Raw genomic sequence first — 23,783 nt, forward strand, 5'->3', positions numbered from 1 at the left:
TATCAGGACCAGCAGGAATAGAAACAACTTCTGGAGAGGAGGAACCAAATTTTGATCGTCTCCCAGCTATGCTGATGAACTTTCCCTGCTTTCTATAGTATCATAGTCAGAAGGTATTTCGGAGGTCATCTAGTCCAGCCTGGTGCCCTCCAGATTGTTTAGAATACAACTCCCACAATTCCTGACAGTTAGCTATGCTGGCTGAGGCAGATAGGAGTTGTAGTCCAAACAAAGGTCTGCAGGGCTCCAGGTTGGGGAAGGGTGGTCGAGTCCAATGCCCTGTTCAGTGCAAGTTCTGCTTGCAGCCTGGTGGAATGGCTATTGCAAGATGGTTTTTGAGGAGGAGGAAAAGCCTGGTGAAGCTAGCTTCTCAGCAGAGCCCACTGAGTGGCCCTGTTTCACTTCACTCCGTCATTGCAGCCTGATGGAATCTTTCAGTAAAAAATGCATTTCCAAATGAAAACGCCCTTTCATTTGGAAGGGCTTTTAATTCATCAAAATATTATTTGAGTACAGCAGTGGGCAAGCTGTGTCCCTCCAGAAGTTTTGGCCTACAACTCCCATCATTCCTCACCGCTGGCTAGGGCTGGTGGAAGGTGTAGGCCAAAACATCTGGAGGACAACTTTCCCATCTGTCCTATTAAAATGATTTGAACTACATTTCCCCTATGTGTATAGTTCACTGACTGATACTTATGTTTGTCCTTTTGTGTTTCAGGTCTGAAATTCCTCCACAGTAACCATTTTGTCCCAATTGCAGAAAACCTTTCATATGAATTTATGTGTCCTGTGTCAGGAATACAGCAAGCACACCCTGCAGAACCCAACTGAGACAAGTGCTTTAAAATGATAGACTATAATTAAAAGAAACACATTGTGAAGATATTTGCAAGTACGTGCATGACAGTATCGGAGAAATTGCCATGCATCATGCATTAGTAATCCCAATATTCAGTGGAGGGAATGACATGGCTTCAGCTAAACAGAATGAAGATCTGAAACAATTGGTTTTAGTGGAAGTGCTTGAAAGTCTGCATACAAGTGCTGAGTATGCAAATACACAACACTACTGGAAAATGTGACATGGAGCTTTGAAGAGCCAGGGTGGTGCAGTATTTAGAGTGTTGGACTAAGACAGGGTTCAAATCCCTATGCAGTCATGAAGCTCACTGTGTGGCCTTGGGCCAGCCACTATCTCTCAGCCAAATCTGCTTCACAGGCTTGTTGTGAGAATAAAATGGGGTAGGGAGAACTTTGCATGCCACCTTGAGCAAGGTGGGATATTTTTGTGTGCCAAAGGAGATACAGGAATAAGAGACAAACTAGCCCAGTGCTGGTCCAGGTTTTTAAAGGCCCTTGAGCAAGGCCCCCTCCTGCAGTGAGTCTACCTTATTACCATTGTCACCAGCTCCTGTTGCTCCTTCTCTTTCTCATCATTGCCACCACTTGCTGGTTTCACAGACAGGGAGCCAGGGAGCAAGCAGACAGTGGGATCTACTGCTCCTCCTTCTCATCAGCACTGTTGTCTGGGCCAGAGCAAGAAGCATGTGAACAAGCAGGTTGCAGTGTTGAAGAGGAAGTCCAGGGGTCTCTTGTCAGTGGGCCACTTCTGGGATGTGGGCCCTCAGCAGGTACCTGACCATGCCCACCCTTGACGCCAGCCCTGAACTAACCCTATTCAGAAAGTAGCCCCCCACCCCATGCAAAGGACTAACATATGGAAGGCAGAAGGACAGCACCTCATGTCTCTGTCTCTCATGGCAACACATTCAGTCCTTTTATGATTAGGTGCCCCTCTGCAGATGTCTGCACCCGATATGTGGACATCAGGGCTGGCGCTGTTATTGGGTGAGGGAACAGGAAGTGTGGCCGCACTCCCCCACATGCATTAGCTCTGTGGGGAAGGTAATTTCTGAACATGGCTACTGTCTCCAGCAGCCTTCCCCAAGCCTGATGCCCTCCAGATTTGTTGGGCTACAACACCATCATCTCAAGCCAATGGCCATGCTCTGCCAAACCCCAATCTTACAACCAGGGATCACAGGGATACAAGGATCCTCTCAGAGGCCTAACCATCTAAAACTTACAAAAATACATAGAAAAAATACAAGTGAAAACATCTTTTTACAATGTACATAAATGCAAATACAACAAAATGCTGTGTCTCCAGTGAGCTTATTCAAAGGAAACCAAAACCCTGGGCAAATGCTTGCCCCCCTGGAGTTCTCCCCACTTGAATAATTGGGATGTGGGCTTGTAACTGAAAAAATATTTGGACAATACCATAGGTGTCAGTGCAGCTGTTACCACTTCGTTGATTGACTGATTGATTAATTAATTAATTACATTTAGATCCCACCTCTTTTCCTCTTGCAAGGAACCCAAGGCTCCAGTACAAGGCAAATGAAGTCCAGGTCTTAATTTCAAAGGACCTGGGCTCACCTTGTATTGAGGTAAGTAAGGCTTTTTGAACTGGGGGAGTTTGCATTCTGAGATCCACCATTTGTAACCATGGTTATGATGTGTGATATATTCTGGCCATCAAGAGACCTCCATTGTCACAACCTGGATGCACAAATAAACCTGGAAGGGTGCATGATGGGACTGGCATACATCTGTCCATATGCACAACATGTTGGCTAACTAACCAGGATTTCCCTATGGACATTTTATGGCTTTCTTTCAAGGATGTTTGTCAGCAATTATGGATTTTCTCACTGAGAAACCACAATAATTTTTCAGGAAACCTCCCAATTTCCTAGTATACAGGTTGAAAACCACTGCAAAACATAGATGCATTACTGGTACAACCATATTCATTCTGTACAGCGTTTACAATTGCACATGATAAACTACTGAACTACCGAGGGAAGAGGTGGATTGCATTTTGCCCATGACAGAATATAGCAGCTGAAGTGCTGAGAAAATATATTTTCTTTGCACAGAAGCAATACCTTAAGATAAAAAAATACAGATCACTGTAACAAATAATTAAAATTTGCATTTATTATGCAGAACCTGCCTGCTCTCCTCAGACTCCAAGAAAGCAACATTTGTGAGTAAAAATCTCCAGACACAGAGATGGGAAGGCCTGGAAAAAAAAACTGGAAGAACTGGGGGGACGACTTTTTTTTCTGCTTTTTTCCAAGGACTGTTTTTGTTTTCAAAAAATTGGAAAAACTGAATAGCTTTGGATTATGAAATACTTTCTTTTAGAATTTAAGACACAGTATTTTTATATTGTTACCCAGCCTTTACTCCCACCAAAATGATTTCTAAAAACTATATAATAAGAACACTTTTATAGAAAGACTAGAGATGTAAAATGTCTGGAAATAATGAATACATGGGGGAAAATGTGTTTTTAAATCTCTCTGTAAGATTCCCAGCATAGTTAGTTCTTTATAGGGATGTATGAAAGTCACTTGCCTTTTCGAAGGGTGACATTCATGGTGGGGGGGAGGTGCTCCATCCCTCCCCCCCGAATTTCTGGCCGGCTGGCTCCGCTCCGCAGGGATTCTGCGGAGCCGCCAGCCAGCACGGCCAGCAGCCGGACATCTGGCCGCTGGCTAGCAGGGACGCAAATGGCGGCGACCATAGCTGCCGCCGTTTATGACCCTGCAGTCAGCCGTGATAGGCTACTTAAATGTTTACATAGCCTATCACGGCTGATTTAAAAGGAAAAAAACCGCGCGTATGCAAATGGCGGCGCCCATGGGCGCCGCCATTTGCGTTCCTTATTTTGGCACGTCTTAGTCTACGTAAACATTTACGTAGACTAAGACGGCAAAAATAAGGGGAACGCAAATAGCGTAGCGTCTACGCTATTTGCGTTCCCCTTATTTTCGCCGTCTTAGTCTACGTAAATGTTTACGTAGACTAAGACGTGCCAAAATAAGGAACGCAAATGGTGGCGCCCATGGGCGCCGCCATTTGCGTACGCGCGTTTTTTTTCCTTCTTTTAAATCAGCCGTGATAGGCTACGTAAACATTTACGTAGCCTATCACGGTGTTTTTTAAAAATCTAGCCGTGATAGGCTACGTAAATCTTTACGTAGCCTATCACGTTTTTTTGTTTTGTTTTGAACTGGAAATAGCGGCGGCGGTCGGTCAAAAGACCGGCAGCCGCCGCACTGCCACCAGAGCCACCGCTGTCATGAAGATCCGCCCAAGGTAAGTCCCGGGGTGGGGTGGGCAGACCGTTTCGCCACCGATTTCGGGGGGCCGAATGCGCTGGCATTCAGCCTCCCCGAGATTCGTGGCGAAATTCTCTGACATCCCTAGTTCTTTAATTCCTTATTAAAAGTATTAATCTAAAGTATATTTTACTGATAGACAAGCTACATTTCCAAACATGTGATCAGAGCCACCATTGTGCATTGACAGTAAATGTGCTTTCTTGACAGTTTGTGTTTTGTTCTATAGAGTCCTGTGTTTCTGATGCTGTAGCGGTCATTTAATATAGTTCTAATCTATTCAGACAATACTTACAAATTTACTAATTGAGTTTACTTTTAGAAGTTTTAAAATATAAAGATAATTTTATGAGCAAACTAAGTTATACATAAAATAACTAGGAACAGAAAGCCTGCTTTATGTTCCTAAAGCAGCCCTCCCCAACCTGATGTCCTCTGGATGTTTTGAACTACAGTGCCCAGCATTCCTGACCATTGGCCATCCTGCCTGAGGCTGATGGGAGCTGAATTCCAAAATATCTGGAGGGTACCAGGTTGGCAAAGGCTGTATTAAAGCAATGAAGTGTCTCTAGATCTGTAAAGAGCACTAAATAAAAGTATTGCTTATTTTTCAATTTCCCCCCAAATTTCCATTTTTTTCAACAACAAAAACCTGGGAAAAAAACACATTTTTTTCCATGGCCTCAAACTTTCCAGAAATTTTACATCTCTAGACACACATAGGATTTCTAATCCTAAAGAGATGTGTAGTTGAAATGGTGCACAAAGCAGCACATTGTACTGGAACTGTACAGTTAAGAGAAAGCCCAGGTCCAATCTTGAGATGAAACACAGAACTTTATTTTCCTGCTCAGTCTGGTTTTCTACACTGCCACCTAGTGATACTTGTGCTCATACACCTAACACTTCATCCTCCTTTCTGAGAAAAAACTAAACAAAATAATAAATTGAACAGTATAATTTAATTATAAATATTGTGATACCCACGAAGGGCAGACCGTACATGAGCATTCAGCTTCATCTGAGATTCTGTCCTGCTGACACTCCGCTGTTTTATATGGGAGTAATTTACCCAAAGACCTCCCAGATTCAGAGGATTTAAAGCTTGTTGAAGGTTTCCTACTGTGAAACTATACGTTGATTTTCTCATTCCTTTTACTGATGGGGATGAAGTTTGAACTGGGGGATCTCAGAATGCAAACTCCCCCAGTTCAAAAAGCCTTACCTTAATACAAGGTGAGTCCAGATCCATTAAAATGTGGACTTCGACTTGATTGCCTTGTGCTGGGGTTGAGACCACCACCACTGTCGGTAAGCCCTATCTCTTTTCTGCACCACATTCCGTTTTCCCAAATTTACATGGTGGCTGTCATGACCTCAGCCCTGAGCAGCAGCTGGGTCACAGATACGGAGGAGGATCAACCACGCGCTTCTGCTAAGATCTGAAGGCAATCCCCACAGCATGCTGTTAAACAGAATGGGTTCACACAGGCATCTGAACAATCCTTATGCCAGTCTACATTAATTCAGGGTGTCCCACATTCTGAACAAATGCCTGAAATATGCCGTAATGTACAGGCATATAATGTTTGCTCTACTAAATTATTAACAGTCTGTTATGAACAGGCATACTTTCTCAAAGAGCACACTTACATTACAGAAGAAAGGTAGGTTAGATGGCTATGGCATATAAGGCAGTAATGAACATATTCCTCCTCATTAACTTGGCATGAAATCTTAAGGCCTTTATCGGCAGCCTGAACCTTGAAGTGGGGGCAGAAGTGGTTTACTTTTCAGTCACAACAGTAGGTGGTTTCATAATGTTTCCACCTAAAAAAGGAGTTCCTTCAACACTGGGTGACTTTTCAAAGTAGCACCCTGTTTTGATGCCGTATGTTTGACAATCAGTTACAAAAGTCAAAGAATGTTAAAAACACAGGAATAAAAATGAGACCATGAGCAGCCCCAAACATGACCACCAGAAACATGATCTTAAAACAGGTTCTAAAGGCATACGTGGATGCCATTGACAGCACAAAAATCCCCACAAGGGTGGAAAGAGCACTCTGCACAACAGGATAACCAAGGCGATAAAGAGCGTCCACTGCCTTGCCATTCACTTTGGATTCCTCACTGGAAACAAAGGCATAAGAAACGTGGGCAGAGTAATCTACTGAAAATCCTATGCAAATAACAAGGTTGATCATGGATATGGAATCAAGATTGATACCCCAAAAGGCCATGTAACCAGACACACCAACAACAACAGACAAAATGGCAAAAGTTACCCACAAAGAGCAAAGCGGGTTGGGAATGAGCAGCAAGGAAATAAATAACATGACTCCTGTAGCAATCACAACATTTTGAACGGTGTTATGAACTATCACAAGGAACTGATCAAAAAATATAAAAGCTGGATGATAAACCATTAGTGGAATCTTGCAGTCTCCAGCAAGGCCTCTCAGCTGATTTAAGAGATTTTTCTCATCCACTGCAGTAGTAACATTTACCGTTTGTATGAAAAACCGTGAGGCTAATATTTCTGTAGAATTAAAATTAATATCAAACTCATAGTGTGGATTTACTGTAAACAGGGTAGCTAGATTTCCAATGAATACATTATGGTCATCTACATTTAGAGATGTGCGTCTGGCAAAAACTTCATAATTTCTCAGCCATGACTCCGAGAAATTCTTGATCACATAGGATGAGCTTTCTAATTCATTCATGCAGTTCTCAATACCTGCACGAACTGATGAATTCCAATATGCTACACTTTCAGTAACAATTACCATAACTCTTGGACCATACTCAGAAAAATATTCATCTTCAAAGTCATAATATGGAACAATATAAGAATCATCCATAGCTACATTTCGAAGATCTATACCTTCTGTAACTCGACAAGTCCCATAAATACTTCCACCCAGATACATGAGATACAGGACTACCACAAACACCTTGGTCCACTTTTTCATAAGGAAGGGACCGTAATGCTTTCTAAAGAATTCATTCATGGGATGTTCATTCTCTGCTCCAGTAGATTCATCATAAGATCCTCCTACACAGCACATATTATACATACAGCCTTGAGAATCCTGAGGCACATCCTTCACTTTCCTGAATGTGAGCCAATGTCTGTTGCTTTCTTCTCTTTTACCATTGAGAGCAAGAATAGCCCCAAGGAATGTCAGGTTGTATATGTAGCAGAAGATGAAGGCTGTTCCTGTATAGATGCAAAATGACTGAACTGATGGGAAGGAAGTTGCAATTCCAATGTAGAAGACTAAAACATCGGTAAGAGTTGTGATGGTTACTGAGACGGCCGCCTCTGCATAGGTTTCACTCATCCGATCTTCAACTTTGTTCTTCACTTTTGTATGTTGCCAGCAGGACACCAGGATGAACATGTCATCAATACCAATTCCTAAAGGCGGCAAAAAGAATATGAATATGTTTGCAAGCCATATGAAAAAGTAATACACAAGAGGAACATGCTTAGTACTATCTATCAATCGATTGATTGCCTCATACACAGCTTACAAAATGTTCATAAAATAATAAATATTAGAAGAAGGTACCATGAATGGATTCAAGTAATGGCACAGTTTTATTTAAATGCATGTTGTTGTTATTGTTCAGTCGTTAAGTCATGTCCGACACTTCGTGACCCCATGGGCCATAGCATGCCAGGCCTTCCTGTCTTCCGCTCTCTCCCGGAGTGTGCTCAAGTTCATATTTAAATGCATAACCAACTACAAAATACCTGTGTTCCCAATTGATATGAAGGGTGCATACATGGATTTTTGGCCACATTTCACTTATGAGCTGCAATTTGGGCCCAGCTTTGGCCTTTATTATATATTTTGAAGAAGTATGGTGGAAAATATATGTATATGCTATTCAACCTTGAAAGGGTGTTTGCACTTCCTACTTGGTTATACATACTTAAAGCAAATAAAAACTAGTCCTAAGAGCCCTAACGAATCCTAGTTTGATCTGTGACTGAGAATGGATTGAGAATCAGTCTGAAGAGTCCTAATTGATCCCAGTTCAATCTGTGATAGAGAATGGATCTGCATATTCAACAATTTAACAATGAAGAATCAGAAATTGAGAAAGCGCCCAATTTTGTTGGGGGAAAATGACTGAATAAAGGGGGAAACGGCTGTTTTAAGATGAGAAAAAGAAAGATGAAAAAGTTGCACACAGAAAAATAAGTATCTCAGCCTGCCATTAACTTCTGTAGAAAACATATTAAAGGGAAGAAATCCAAAGGGAGGTCAGGTTCGTGAGCAACATGCATCTTTGCAGAGAAATGACATTAACAGTGCAATCCTACACGTGTCTACTCAGAAGTCACAGTAACTTCAATGGGACTTACTCCCAGGTGCATTGGTATAGGATTGCAGCCTAAGAAGAGTAACCTTGAGAAAAAAAACACAGCGTAATCTGGAATTTTTCTCACAATTAAGGAGATGTATAAATGGGTGGATGGATTTTCTCTCATGCCTAACTAGACATACCCATTACAGTCTGATAGATACGGCATGAGAAACGTATATAGTTGCTCACTTACCAAGTATAAGAAATGGTGAATTTGCAGCTGTGATAACAAAGGGCGCCCCACATAACAGCAACAATCCAAAGCTGCTGACTATAGATAAGCCTGATGACAGCACCCCACAAATTGCAACCCATACTTTTGTTCGTACACAGTCTAGCCTGTAAAACAGATTAAGAGGAATCTAACTGGATTTAGAGTTTTATGGCACATTTGCTAATCTACTCCCTCATGGAATAATACTAGAATACCATATGCAGCTGTGTTTAAAATATTTGCCACATTTGCATATAAAGCTAAGCCAGTTTATGAGTTGTTAAAATTGTAGTTTGTTGCTACATTTGAGCCCATCCCCACAAACCATTATTTGTTTTCCAGCAACATGCCACAATTAGAAGTTTGTTGCTGGGTTACAAATTCTGGTTTGTTTTAACTGTGGCTTGTCATTACATCTGAACCCAGAAATTTGGCTTACCCTGGTTAGTTTCTGCGCCCTCCCATGCAGCTCACCTGGAAACAGGCAACAGGCAGAGTGGCTAGAAAATGAAACTGCTCTGAAGTTTCCTCAATCTCACTGGCACCATTCCCAAGGTATCTCTCCCACCACAGTATTCCTGGCAACAGTAGTCTGTGCCTGTGCTATATAGGAAGCGCCATGATGGATCTGACCACAGGTAGGATGTGAGTGCAATAGCATCGTATTGCCTTCCAGTCATGTTCCCCAGCAACTGGTGTACATAGGCATACTGTCTCTGATTAGTGGAGGTAGCATATAGCCATCAGGTCTAGTAGCCAGTGATAACCTTATCCACCATGAATTTGCCTAATCCTTTTTAAAGCCATCCCAATAATAATAAAACCTCACTGCTCGCTCCTAATTCCAGATCATTTATGAACAATCTGAAAAGCATTGGTCCCAATACAGATCCCTGTGGGACCCCACCATTTATAGCCCTTCATTAGGATAATTTACCATTTATTCCTACTCTCTGCTTTCTGTTCTCTAACCAGTTATTGATCTATAAGAGGCCCTCTCCTCTTATTTCATGAGTTTGTTCTGGAGTCTTTGGGAGGGACTTTGCCAAAAGCCTTGTGGAAGTCCAAGCTATGTCTGCCGGATCACCCCTGCCCACATGTTTATTGACGCTCTTAACTCTAAAAGGTTAGTGAGGCGGGAACAATGGTGTAATCCTGCACACACATATCTGCAAGTAAGTCCCACTGAATTTAAGGCAGCTTACGTCCAAGTAGATCCATATAGGATTGCACTTATAACATTATTGATTAACTACACAGATACATGAAAAATGTCGATTGTAAATGTATTCTTTGCTCCTCAATAAATAACTACCATGTTCTAGTTTTTATATTATTCTGATGCATCTAAATGCTTTATGCAAAGATTTCCCCTCCCTCTCCCCAGAAAGATGGGGGGAAAGTTACCTTGAACATGATATAATTGAAAAGCCTATTGTTAAAAGATATGAGACGGTGACCAATGGCATCACATCCTTGGCAAGTTTTTCAAATTCTTTCTGTCTGGACAGTGAAGTAAAATAGGCTACCTGCAGGGTTGAGAGAGGAGAAAGAGGATACTCTGTTAAATATTTTCTCTCCTGAGATGCATCTTAATGTTCTCAAGAGTTTAAAAGACAGGCTGAAAATTATCAAAAAATCAATAGCTATTATCATTTCCTTTTGAGTTGTTCTCAGCGCATTTAAAAAAATTATATGTTTAGTGAGAACCTCCAAAATCCAGAGAGGGTCTTCCACAGAAGTCTCCTTGGTGGAATCCAAAACTTTCCTTTGCCCAGTTCCCCCCCCCCCCGATCATTTCATTTGAGTGCAAAAAAAGGAAACAGGCCATTCAAAAACCCGATCAGATTGTATTGTAATATATCCAGATATAAAAGCATGATTATGGATTTAAAATCACCAAACGAAATCAAGAAGTAGGAATCTCCATTAAAACGAAGAGCACAAATAAGGTATACGGCAACAATCAGTCGAGTAAGCCCTACACAGAGGTGTACATTTCCTGATTTTCATGCTGTGCGAAGCAGCCCCAAGACAGCCGCCACGTACCCGGACCGAGGTGAGCTTCAAGGAGTCCAGCACGCCCGGGATGCGCTCCAGGAAGGCCTGCAGCCAGAGCGCGCTGGCCTGTCGGCGCGCAGCGTCATCCTCCTGCAAGAAATAGATGAGGCGCAGCGCTTGGGCCGCCAGAACGGGGCGCGCCGGCCCAGCTCCAGGCCCCAACGTGACGCCCCCCAGGAAGGAGCCCAGGAAAACGCGGCCTTGGAACAGAGGGAAAGTGAGGGTAGGGAGCAGCGCCTCTATCCGCGCCGGGTCGCCTCGCACGGCGCTGAGGAGCGGGTTGGGGCTGCTGCAGGCGCCGTTGCTGCGCGCGCAAAGGCTGCCGTACGAGAGCGCGGTGGCGTTGAGCCCGGGAGCAGTGAACCCTCGCACCGCCGCGTCCAGCGCCAGCAGCTCGGCGAACGCCGCCCTGCTGAGGAGCGAGTCGCCGTCTCCAGAGGCCACGGCTATGAGCGTGGCGTAGGCGCCTTGGCGGATCAGTCTCTGGGAAGAGAAGCGCCTGGCGTCGTCCGTCGGGAAGTGCGCCTGGACGAAGCGCCGCTCGCTCTTGGCGGGGCCCCGGATCGGCGTGTACTGGGTCTCGAGGTCGTTGGACTCGTGGTTGGACAGGTAATGGAAGCCGGGGCTCAAGGCGCCCGAGAGCGCCAAGGGCAGGAGGAGGAAGGGCCACGGGTGGGCGCCCACGGCGGCGCCGAGGGTGCGGAGCGCGCGCGACAGGAGCCGCACTATGCAGTCGGTGTTGCAATCGAGCGCCGGCATCGCTTTCTCGCAGCCGCGCCTTTCTTGCCGCTCAGACGAGCGGGGACCTCGCACCAGATGTGCTGCGTGCGGCCAGTGTTCCCTCTTCCCCCTGCAACGGAGCGGGCGGGCGGGCGGGCGCCAGTGGCCGGGAGCGGCCGTTATCCGCCTGACGTGGGCGCATTCCATCCTTCCGCGATGCTCTGCTTCTCCAGGCCCTCGGAGCTCAACGGCACAGGCCGGGGGTCTTAAAAGCGGGCGGCGGCGTTTCACACCAGAGGTGCGGGTTGCCATTTGTGACTGTTCCGCCCCATGAAAGATGAACGCAAACAGAACTTTCCTGGCCTGGAAACAAACCCAGCCCATTACGGAAAGAGGCTCTAGACCTTGCTTACCTAGGGGTAGAACCCAGTGTTGGTGCTACTTGGAGTAGGCCCACTGAAATGAATGAGTCTTAAGTTAATCACAAGTAACTTAAATCCCACTCGTTTCAATGGGTCTCCCCTAAGTAGGACTTTCATTGGCTACTACCTCTAGTTTTCTACTTGCAAAGATGTATGTATTCTTCAGAGTGGGGAAGCTTTCACACCTCCAGGCTGAAATATTATAGTCTATTCTACTCCCTCAGAATCCTTGCTCCTCATTCTGCTGCAGATTGGGAGGCAGATACAGTTTTGAGTCTGTGCCATACTTGCTGGGAATTATTTTATTTTTATGCTGCTCGATAGCTGAGGCTCTCTAATTAAATTTTTTAAAACCTGCCTTTGAGAGCACACTGTCCTCACAAGGCGGCTTACAATATTATAAAAACACGAACATACAAATTATAATTAAACACACACACACACACACCACTAGCAGCAATGTTTTGACCAGAGGTTGTGTTAGGAGAAAACACATTTATGGGGGAGCTGCTGATAACTGAAGGCTACAATTGTATTCATGGTTACCAGTGAGCAAGCTCCACCTGGCAGAATTAGACTTGACATTTGAAAAAGCCTTCATAGCAAAGGCCCCCACCCCTTCATTCACACATGCACACCGTTCCAAGGTTTTTTGATTAGTTGATGCTATTTGCTTTTATTCTATGTTTTAGTTAAGATTTTGTTAATCTGGATTTTATTGTTGGCCATCTTGAGCACCATATTTTTGGGAGAAAGTCGGGATAGAAATTAAATAAACAAATACGATTTGAATTTCTAATGGCATTTGGACCTGAGTCGAAGTGGACAGCCTTTGAATTGGTCCGAGCCAAAACAGGCTGTTTTCTGAATTGCCGAATCGGGGTCCAAACCAAATTTTGTGGTCTGTGCACACTCCTACTAAATAAGTTGTAGGGGTTCTCTACACCAGGGTTTTATTCTGCAGGTTTACCAGGGCTTCTGCTTCCAGATTCTTTGAAAGATTAAGGTCGGCTCCTTTACACGGGCTGTTTTTTGGGAGGGTTCTTTCTCTTCAAGTTCTATATCTTTCATTATACAACCACTAGATGGTGCCGTGGTATAGTGCAATTAGGGAAGGTCATGCGGCCATTAAAGCACTTCATCATGCTTCTACAGAAAATGCCATACTTTCCCCTGTCTTAAAAAAGATGGGATAAAGGTCATAAAGCACGGGAGAGGCCCTGGAGTTTGATGATGTCATGTAAAGAACCCACAAATTTTAATGAGTGCCCAATCATGAGCGCATGATAAAAGCCTCATGTAGAGAAGCCCCCAATCTATTTTACTCATATAAAGATATACTCTCTCATAAAAGAGGAATATTAAATGTTAAATACGCTCTCATATTATGCTTCAGTCATTCTGATTCTAGTAGAAGCATTTGCTCTGTTAGACTGACATGGTAACTTTTCACTATAATTGTCATCTCTGACAATTTAGCAGGGATGCTGATGTAATCTGCCACCCCCACCCCCCAAAATTCCCTGTTCCCTCTGAGCTTAGCTGCAATCCTCACAATACCTGGGAGGAAATGACATTCCCCTTCAACAATATACAGGGATTGTCATGATGAGCATCTATGCTTCCAAGCTTGGGATATACCACTGATTATGAATCATATAAATATCAGGGACAATGCTGAGAGATTTTAGGACAAAATCATCTCTCCTCATCTTGACTTTTCTTCTCCTTTTGGGACAGCTCAGAAATATATGGGCAAGCCTTCTATTCCTTTTGATGAAAAGCATGTCACTGAAACAATCCTTAGGAAGCTATTTGAAATGTGTTTTGCTTATTACTACTACCATTTTGTATTTTTGTATATGTTCTATGGTTTCATAACGTATCTTGTTATCAGCTGTCTTTGCATGAGGCATTTATCATGCGCTCATTATTGGTCACTCACAGATGTTTGTGGGTCGTTTACATGACGCCGTCAACTTCCAGGGCACATCCAGCTGTTTTTGATCTTTATTCTGCAAAAAAAAAACCAACCTGGAGATAAACTACTACTTAAATAGAAATCTCCTTTAATGGCTGTGTGTAAATATGTGGTTGTACTATAACCATAGCCTGGGAAGAAGCAGCCATTGGGCTAGCAGGACAGTCACAATTGCCCTTCCCCCTGCCCCTCCTCCAGCATGTCTGCCTGTTGATCTTGGCTGGGAGGAGAGTTTTCTTGGCCAGGTTAGGAGAGGCTCAAAGCGAGCGCAGAGCTGGCTGGGGAGGAAGAAGAAGATGTTGAACCCACATGTAAACAGCTGACAGCAACGAAGCTTCACACACGCCACTGCTTTGCAGAGAGAGTAAGCAAATGAGAGATACTTGAATCCCTCAGGAGACCCACTGATTGACGGCTCGCTCTCTTCCCCAAGGCTGCAGAGAACTTGCCTGTGTAATGAGCGGATCTTTATCTTGCTTAGAATGCGGAAGCAGAAGCCCTGGCAAATTGCGAAATAAAAAGCCTCACGTGATGTGGCGCAATATGTAAATATTGTGTGAGATTTTGAAGTAAAAGAGGAACCAAGACAATGGTTCCCGAAAAATTATTTCTGTGTGTCTATATTTCAGCACTGAATTCCCATATTTTAGCTGAAACTGCTCTGGAAATTGAGTGGGATCAGTTAATTGTTGATCTGTGGTCAGCTACATACAGAAATCACATGTCAGAATTTCTGGGCAAAGGCAAATCTGGCACGCCCTCCAACAGAATCTTAACAGTCAGGTGGGTTAAAATGGGAACAGGCTGTCTGTCAGATCGTCTGACCCTAGAATGTTTAAGGCTTTAGTTTATAGGTGAAAACAGACTGGTATCCAGCAAAGCTCTATGTGTACTAGAAAGATATATTCCATCCTATTTGTACCAGTCAACTGTATTTTGGATAACCTGACATTTCCAAGCAGGCAGCCCCATGTATAAGTACACTGTAGTAATCAAAACTGGATGTTACCAAGAACACATCTGGGCTTAAATTAGCACTGAAGGGAGGAGTGGGTGTTTTTTGAAAAGAAATATACCCACCTCCAAGTGCCCTCTCCCCCAGTTTCAGCTGTTGTCTCGGTGAGTCTGCAAACAGGGATGAAAGTATTAATCCATTCATTGACTCGGTTCGCACGATCGTGGCATGGTTAACAAGCCATAGTAGATTGTTAGCCCTGCCGCATGTGCCTGTCGTGTGCTGGCTGCATTTCCCTACTTATCCTTGCTGGCGCAGTTTGCCATGTCATCCAGACATGGGATGTTCTTGGGTTATTTGAGGGTTGCTTCCCCTGCCACCCCCACCAAACAAGCCATGCCTCCCAAATTTGGACAATATGGCAAGTTGAGGTATGGCAAGTTGCGGTATTTGGACGATATGGCAAGACTGCAACTTCCATGATTCCCAAAGACAATCCTGACTGGAAATTATGGGAGTTGTAGTCCAGCACATTTGGAGGGCACCAGGTTGGGGAAGGCTAGTGTAGAGCAAATGTTTGCACCTTGTCTTTACTGTAGGAGAATTTGTTAAGTTAAAAAGTCAGGCATATTGAGGCTAATGGTGAGCTGTATAGCAAAGTTATATCTGAGGTGGGAAAGCACAGAACTGAACAGCATTAGGCTGATGTAAACAGAACATTAACCTTAGATTTTTCTCATTAGCTTCATCACTTGTATGACTGCGAGCCAGAGAATGGGATTCATTGGCTAATCAGGTAAGATGCACTTGATTTAGATATGACTGTCCCCAAAGATATGCTATAGGAAAGCAGGAGAGCCATCATTGTGCTCAGATGCAGTAGTTCCCCCTTATGTGTACTTGGAGATGGAAATTTGACCCCATCAATATAATGATTTTTCAGATTTTTTTCAGGAATGCTACCTTGTTTGGGGAAGATTGCATGGTGGTCTGTTACATCGATGCTATAAGGAAAGATGAGTCACTTTCATTATTCAGGTGGGTTAGATGATCTGTTTCAAAATAAAAAGTTCAAACTGTGACCAAATATGTCTTAGGGTCAAATCAGACATAACATAATTGACACATCTGAAAATTGCATGATTAAAAATAAAAGGTAAATGACAGATATAGGGGGGTGCAGCCTGGATTGGGACCATGATGGCAGAGAAGGGATCCAACCCTTTGTCCATGCTGTGGTTCCAATTCAGATTGCCCTTACCCTGCAGCTGCTATTTACACTGAGAGAAATGCCCCCACTGTCGCCAATGTGAGCTTTCTTCCTGAAGCGCATAGCAGCCACAAGTCCCCATAATCCAGATTGAGATCGTAGGAGGGGTTGACGGCTAAAGACCCCTGCTGCAGTTCTGATTTAGATTCCTGCCCGAGCAGTAGTTGCTATTTACTTTTTTAAAAATCAAATTGCATGAGGTCAGCCCTGGTTAGTACTTGGATGGGAGACTGCTTGGGAATCAGGCTTCCTGCACTGAGCAGGGTGTTGGACTCGATGGTCTTGTAGGCCCCTTCCAACCCTATCATTCTATGAATAACATCAAGAATCAACTATTTTGGAATGATTGGTTTTATTTTACAGTCTGCCACTAGAGAGCACCAGAGGTCCACTTGTTGATGCAAAACCAGTTAGGAGTGCAGGAAAGCCACTTACCTGGTCTCACAGCTTTTCGCGGTGGGGGGGAGGCGCTTCGCTGCTCTCCCCCCGAAGTTCAGGCTGGGGGGGGGAGGCTTCCCACCTCGCCCGGCCGAAATTCAGGCTGGGGGGGAGGCTTCCCGCCTCGCCCGGCCGAAATTCAGGCCGGGGAGGAGGCACCTCGCCTTGCCCGGCCACGAAATAAAAAGTAAAAAACAAAAACACCCCCGTGATAGGCTACGTGACGATTAACGTAGCCTATCACGGCTAGATCTGCAAAGTCAGCCGTGATAGGCTACGTAAATCGTCACGTAGCCTATCACGGGTGACTTTAAAAAAAAAAGCGCGTACGCAAATGGCGGCCCCCATAGGGAGCCGCCATTCGCATTCCTTATTTGGTCGCTGTAGTCTACGTAAATCTTTACGTAGACTACAGCGACCAAATAAGGAACGTGAATGGCGGCTCCCTATGGGGGCCGCCATTAGCCGTACGCGCTTTTTTTTTTTTTTTTTTAAAGTCACCCGTGATAGGCTACGTGACGATTTACGTAGCCTATCACGGCTGACTTTGCAAATCTAGCCGTGATAGGCTACGTTAATCGTCACGTAGCCTATCACGGGGGCGTTTTTTTTTTTTTTTACTTTTATTGGAATGGCGGTGGCGGCAGCTGGTCGAAAGATCGGCTGCCGCCCCCGCCCCTGATGAAGACCCGACGAACTGCCGCCCGGACCCGCCGCCAGGAGGGACATTCGGGAAAGGTAAGTCCCGTCCTGGCGGGGGGCGAGGTGTGTGTGGAGAATTTCTCCCCGAAACTTGTTCGGGGGGCTGAACACGTTGGCGCTCGGCCCCCCGAAGTTTCGGGAAGAAATTCTCCGCCAACCCTAAAACCAGTTAGGGATGTCAGAGAATTCCGCCACGGATCTCGGTGAGGCTGAATGCCAGTGCATTCGGCCCCCTAAAATCCGTGGTGGAACGAAGCCCCCCACCCTGCGAAATGGGCCCGGAACAGGGCACCTACCTGCTGCCGTCAGTGCTGCATTGTGAATGGCGGCTGCGCTTTTTCCATATAGCCGTGATAGGCTACGTAAATACTTACGTAGCCTATCACGACTAATGCAGGGACGCCATTTGTATCCCTATGGAAGCCGTGATAGGCTATGTAAGTATTTATGTAGCCTATCACGGCAAAACTAAGGGAACACAAATGGCAGCTACGGCGGCCGCCATTTGTGTTCCCTTTTTTATGCCGTGTGATAGGCTACGTAAATATTTACATAGCCTATTACAACAAAAGAGAGGGGCGCAAATGGCGTAGTGGCCGCCATTTGCGGTCCCCCCTTTTTTTTTGCCGTAATAGGCTATGTAAATATTTACGTAGGCTATCACGGCACCAAAAAAAGGGAACACAAATGGCGGCCGCCGTATCCACCGCCATTTGCGTTCGCTTTTACAGGGCCGCAAATGGTGGCAGCTATGTTAGCTGCCATTTGCGTCCCTGGGCAGTCTGCCCAGCGGTCGGATGTCCGGCTGCGGGCGGCCCCGGCCGGCAGCTCCACGGAATCTCCACAGAGTGGAGCCGGCCGGAGAGAATTTCGGGGGGAGGGACAGAGCGCCTCCCCCCCACCACAAATGTCACCCTTTGAAAAGGTAAGTGAGTTTTGTACATCCCTAAAACCAGTGCTTCAAAACTCTCGGGGAGCCTTTCAGCTTCTGCAGGAGTTTTGAAGATGTGAAGTCAGTTTCCCGGACACACAGAAAAGATAGCTGGGAATGTAGAAACCTCTTTATTCCTTTTACTCTGAGAGCCAGTGTGGTGTAGTGAGTGTTGGACTGGGACTCAGGAGATCTGGGTTCTAGTCCACACTCTGCCATAAACCTCACTGGGTGACTTTGGGCCAGTCACTGACTCTTAGCCTAACCAGCCCAATCTGCTACCAGGCCAAGGTCAATGTCTTGCTGTTGGCATATCAAGCTCTAAACAACTTTGAACCAGGTTACCTTAGGAATCATCTTACACCTTATGTCTTGTAATCCTTGGGAGAGATACTTTTAGGATGTCACATGGCCCTGAGGTTCTCCTTATGATTGCCAAAAACAGAGCAAAACATTAAAAACTGAATGTTAATGTTCTGCTTTTAGTGTTGCAGCACCTGCCCTGTGGAACTCACTCCTTGTGGATATTAGGCAAGTGCCTACAGTTTTAAGAATTTAGCAGTTGCTTAAAACGTCTTTTCATACAGGCTCCCTCGAGGTAACCCAACATTTTATCTTGTTACTGATCCACTGATGATTTATACACATTTTATATTCTAACGTTTATGTTGTTCACTGCTTTGGTATTCTTTTATAAAGTGGCATGCAAATTTGTGCAGTAAAATAAATAGGGGTGTAATGACTAAGAGAGTGTGTCAAAGGCTTCTTTGAAATGTGAGTTTTGAGGAATGATCTGAAAGAAGTACTGGAAGAGGTGTTATCCTGAAGGTGTTTGAGATTGCAGAACTGGAAAGGGAGAAAAAGTGGAGTCAGGTGAGAGATGGCAGACTTCGTGCAGGATAAAATCCACAAACCCCACGATGGGCATCTCTATACCTGCAATTATGACACATTCATGATTGGCCACTCACCGAAGTTTGCAGGTCCATTACACGATATCATAATCCTCCAGTGTTTTTCCTGCCATTTCCACCTGCCTAGCCTGAGTTATCCCCAAATGGAAAAAAATGCAGTATTTTTTCAGCCTGTGCAACAGGAGCCCCATGGCCTGCCCGTGTACTTTTCCCATAGGGTGGAAAACCCACTTTGTTTGGGGTGTGGTCATGATGATGACAGCAGTGACATCAAGGTGGTGGACGTGTCTGTATACTGACCTACTGGCTTGCCGCCATGCTGTGACTCAATGCAGTGCACCAACTTTTGCTCTCAACCTTGGCTGCTTACTCCACAACACAGAATGGCCAGCGTGCCAGCAGTTTGTCGGGATACTGGTGCCTTTGGGGCAGTTCATTGGAGGCTGCTGTCCACCCAGATTGCATGTCAATCAGAACCAAACCACCAGTAATCTGTGAGGGGAGGGAAAGGGGCAGGAACTAGGGAGGAAATTTCGCAATGTTCCCAGTGTGTGTAATGGCTTTTCACGGAAAAGTAGCCATCCCGTGAAAAGGTAAGGAATGGAATATAACAAGATAGAAAGAACCGTGTAAACGATCCTAATCTAATCCCACAATGAAACCAGTTGGAGAAAGCCATTGTAGGATTGATGCAGATTTCTGCACTGTGTGATGAACCCCTACATCTCCACATTCCTCCTCCTCTGCCACCCGAACCATGATCTATGGAGTCCTTATTCCTCATTTCTCCACTTTGAAGGTTCATCCCTTAGTTGCTAAAGGTCTCTCTGAGCTTGGCTTGTTGCCCAGGTGGTCCTCTTTGTGTGATCTTCTGCAACAGAGGTACACCGCTCTGCTTCACTCATCCTTGTATTTGTCTGGACCATTCAGCTTTGAAGTTGAGACACATCTAACTTCACCACCTCTGTTACTTTTAAATCCTTACATTTGTCCCCTTGGCCACCAGGTATGGAACATGGGAGGTAAGCCTTCATTGGGACCCATGGTTATTGTCTTCTTATGACTCCTTGATACTCCTGCAGGCTGCAGCAGAGGGTGATGTGATGGGAAGCAGAGCCATCCCTTTTTTCCTTTTGTGACATGTATTTTAAGATTGTAGGCCTACAGGCAAGGTCTGTCTTGTTTTTATTGAATGTATGAAAGCAGCTCTGGGAATCTTTTTGACTGAGGAGCTGGATAAAATGCTTTAAATAAATAAGCGCATACATGAATAAATAACATATCACAGGATTGTTCCAGAGTTCAGTGCTCTTTCCTAAATCTCTTTCTGAGGAGCATAAAACTAAGAAGAGTTTTGGTGGAGTGGGATCCGGGAGGGTATATTGGGTGCTTGCTTGGAGGATGCTGAATGTTCACGTCCTTCTGCCCCTACCACTGTATGCTGCACATCCATTATTCACCCCTGCCTTAATGCACATGACTTTGGTGCTAATTGAACAGAAAGCAATGACACCTTAAACTGTTTTTAATTCATCATATCTGCACAGCCCCTACATCTATCCATCTGAAAATTTTCTAATGGGATCACCCCCATTATACATGCCATTTTCAAACAAATTGGCAAAAAAAAAAAAAAAAAACCCTCACAGGGGGTGGGAAGGGGAAGCAAATCATTCTTCCCCCACAAAACAAAGAAGCTGGGGGAATGATTTAGAGGAGGGAAGCCAAGAATGTGGAAAGGAGTATGCACTGTCACCTCCCAACATCTATTTGCTTCAGAATTCCACTTCCTGAAGCTTCATGAGTCCAGTCCATAAGAATGTATATCACAAGATGTAATGATGGCCACCAACTTGGATGGCTTTAAAAGGGGGTTAGACACATTCCTCGAGGAGAGAGCTATCAATGGCTACCAGTCCTGATGGCTATGTGCTCCCTCCAGTATCAGAGCAGAGGCAGTATGCCTATGTACACCAGTTGCTGGGGAACATGGGTGGGAGGGTGCTGTTGCACTCGTGTCCTGCTTGTGGTTTCCTGGTTGACAGCTGGTTGGCCACTGTGTGAACAGAATGCTGGACTAGATGGACCCTTGGTCTGATCCAGCATGGCTTTTCTTATGTTCTTAATACAGTGGATTTATATTTGAAACATGTATACATTGAATTTATGTTCAGCCACTCTTCTGATGTGCATTTTTAATAAAGGTCTGAGAGCCCACACATTCTTAAAATCAAGGTGGACACACTGTTCATCATGCTACGGATGTGCTTTTGTTAAATCCATTTTCCGTGTAGCCCATCATTTGCAATGTATTATTTTAAATGTTTTTCTGAGCTGTCGTTAACTCATAAGGACACCACCCATCAAGATAAGCCAGGTAAGATAATACTCTCTTTCTGCAAGCACTTCTGTGGAATTCCCCGATCTTGGCTTAACTTGATGGCTATTTCCTTATGTGTGGATGTATTAAGTATTTTCATAGTTGCATTTATGTGAGATGATAAATAATAAACCTTGTATGAGTTGCAGTCCTTTGTTTTCCCTGTTAGCAGTCAGGGACATAAAGATAACACGTATTCAAGTTAAGGACCGGATCAAACGTGAGGTTTGTCCTGTGGTTAGCCCGTGAGACAGTGTGAATACGTGCATCATGTACATGGATGTACATGGAGAAGGCACTGTGAGACAGTGTGAATACGTGCATCATGTACATGGATGTACATGGAGAAGGCACTGTGAGACAGTGTGAATATGTGCATCATGTACATGGATGTACATGGAGAAGGCACTGTGAGACAGTGTGAATACGTGCATCATGTACATGGATGTACATGGACAAGGCACTGTGAGACAGTGTGAATACGTGCATCATGTACATGGATGTACATGGACAAGGCACTGTGAGACAGTGTGAATACGTGCATCATGTACATGGATGTACATGGACAAGGCACTGTGAGACAGTGTGAATACGTGCATCATGTACATGGATGTACATGGAGAAGGCAATACGTGCATCATGTACATGGATGTACATGGAGAAGGCACTGTGAGACAGTGTGAATAGCAGGCATTCAAGAACAGCTCTTAGGCAGGTTGTTGTAGGTCTTCCTTTTTTCTAACTTCTAGACAAAACGTGACTTCTGCTGCTAGCGTCTTTCCACTTTGCTGAGGTATTTCCTCCTGATTCAATACGTTCAGTCTTAAAGTGACAGTAACATACCATACTTCACTATCCCAGGCAGTCACCCACTTCACCAAAGGTGAGAGTAGCCTCCAACAAAACCTTAATAGTCAGGCACGTTAATATGGGAGCAAGCAGCCCTTCAGATAGTCTCACCCTAGACTGTTCAAGGCTTTATTTTGTAGGTGAAAACTGAACTGTGTGTAGAAAAAGGCTGGTTGCCAGTGAAGCACTTCAAATTCTAGCAAGATATATTCCATCCCATTTGTACCAGTCAATAGCCTAGCAGTTCTACTTTGGATAAGCCGACATTTCCAAACGTAGGACACCCCACATATAGAACATGGTACCTATGTTTCTGTTGTGTGCAGGAATTTGCTCTGTCTTCAAACCAGCTTTTGGTTTGAAGCCTAGGCCTAATCAACCAATCAGAAGGATCACAGGCAGGCTATTTTTTTCTTTAGTTCACCTCTTCAATCCTGTGTTCATTGTGGTCAGCAGGGCTTGCCCAAGACATTTTGCTGCACAGCAAATGGTGCCCCCCCCCCCCCCGGTGCATAATATCCAAAGCCAGCCAAATTAGTTTGGTATATGAGGCAGAGAATCCCATAAGTACCTTTCCCCATCCCTGGCAGTAGAAATAGAATAATAATGAAGTAAATGACTTAGAATTTGCTGCCCTTTTATGACACCCCAAAGCTGCTGCCTGAGCCCTGGTGGTTAGCAAAATTGAGGAGGAGTTGGTTGACAAAAGTGGTCAGGAACAGATGCCTCTGTCATATTAATGAGTCAGCCCCTTTTTCCCAGAAGAGGAAACAAGGGCCCTGTTTCCACCACAGTGGAAAGAAGAGTGGCTCACCCGCATTTTTGTAGGAACTGCTTTTGGCCTGGGCAGGGTTCCACGAGGGTGTACATCACACCATTCTAAGTGGCTTCACATAACTTTTGGGTTGTGGTGGGGTTTGGAATGATCATCATCTGAGTGGCAGGGGCTGTTCAACCAATAAGAGAGGCTTCCCCCTCTCCAGGCTCTATATGGAAGGTGCAAGGTGGTTACTTCCCTTTGTGCGCATTTGTAAGACAAGCCTCCCAACGAGCCCCAAGCCTCATTGAACACAGTGGGTGTTACTTCTGAGTACACACACATATGCTTGGGAAGGGAAGGAGAATGCAGGGATGGGAAACTAGTGTCCTTTCTGACCAAACTGATACTGTGCAGGATCTCTAAAATGAAGCTGTGAATTAATTACTTCCTAAGGTAATAAACCAAACAACGGAGAATTGGAGCCTTGAGATCATGCTTAACCACACTTAAGGAATTGGGCTTTAAGCTGTGACATTTCAATTGAGGGGAATCTCTGTTAAGTCCTGATATCGGCATTGAGAGGGCAAGCCTCATTCAGCACAAT

At 44.6% G+C, this 23,783-nt stretch overlaps 1 protein-coding gene across 1 annotated transcript; it reads right to left on the bottom strand.

The window, feature by feature from the left end:
* Positions 1-4,084: 4,084 nt before the first annotated feature.
* Positions 4,085-11,794, bottom strand: LOC146345099 (patched domain-containing protein 3-like). The gene is made up of 4 exons (XM_084859113.1): positions 10,846-11,794; positions 10,204-10,325; positions 8,776-8,921; positions 4,085-7,623 (listed from the first exon to the last, which is right to left on the bottom strand). Exons 1-4 carry the CDS (start codon positions 11,782-11,784, stop codon positions 6,101-6,103), a joined length of 2,730 nt encoding a protein of 909 aa, XP_084715239.1. The 5' UTR covers positions 11,785-11,794; the 3' UTR covers positions 4,085-6,100.
* Between the last annotated feature and the right edge of the window lie 11,989 nt (positions 11,795-23,783).

The sequence above is a fragment of the Heloderma suspectum genome, chromosome 5 (assembly GCF_057233095.1).
Source record: "Heloderma suspectum isolate Gila_16-S chromosome 5, 16-S_ref, whole genome shotgun sequence".
Lineage (NCBI taxonomy): Eukaryota > Metazoa > Chordata > Lepidosauria > Squamata > Helodermatidae > Heloderma > Heloderma suspectum.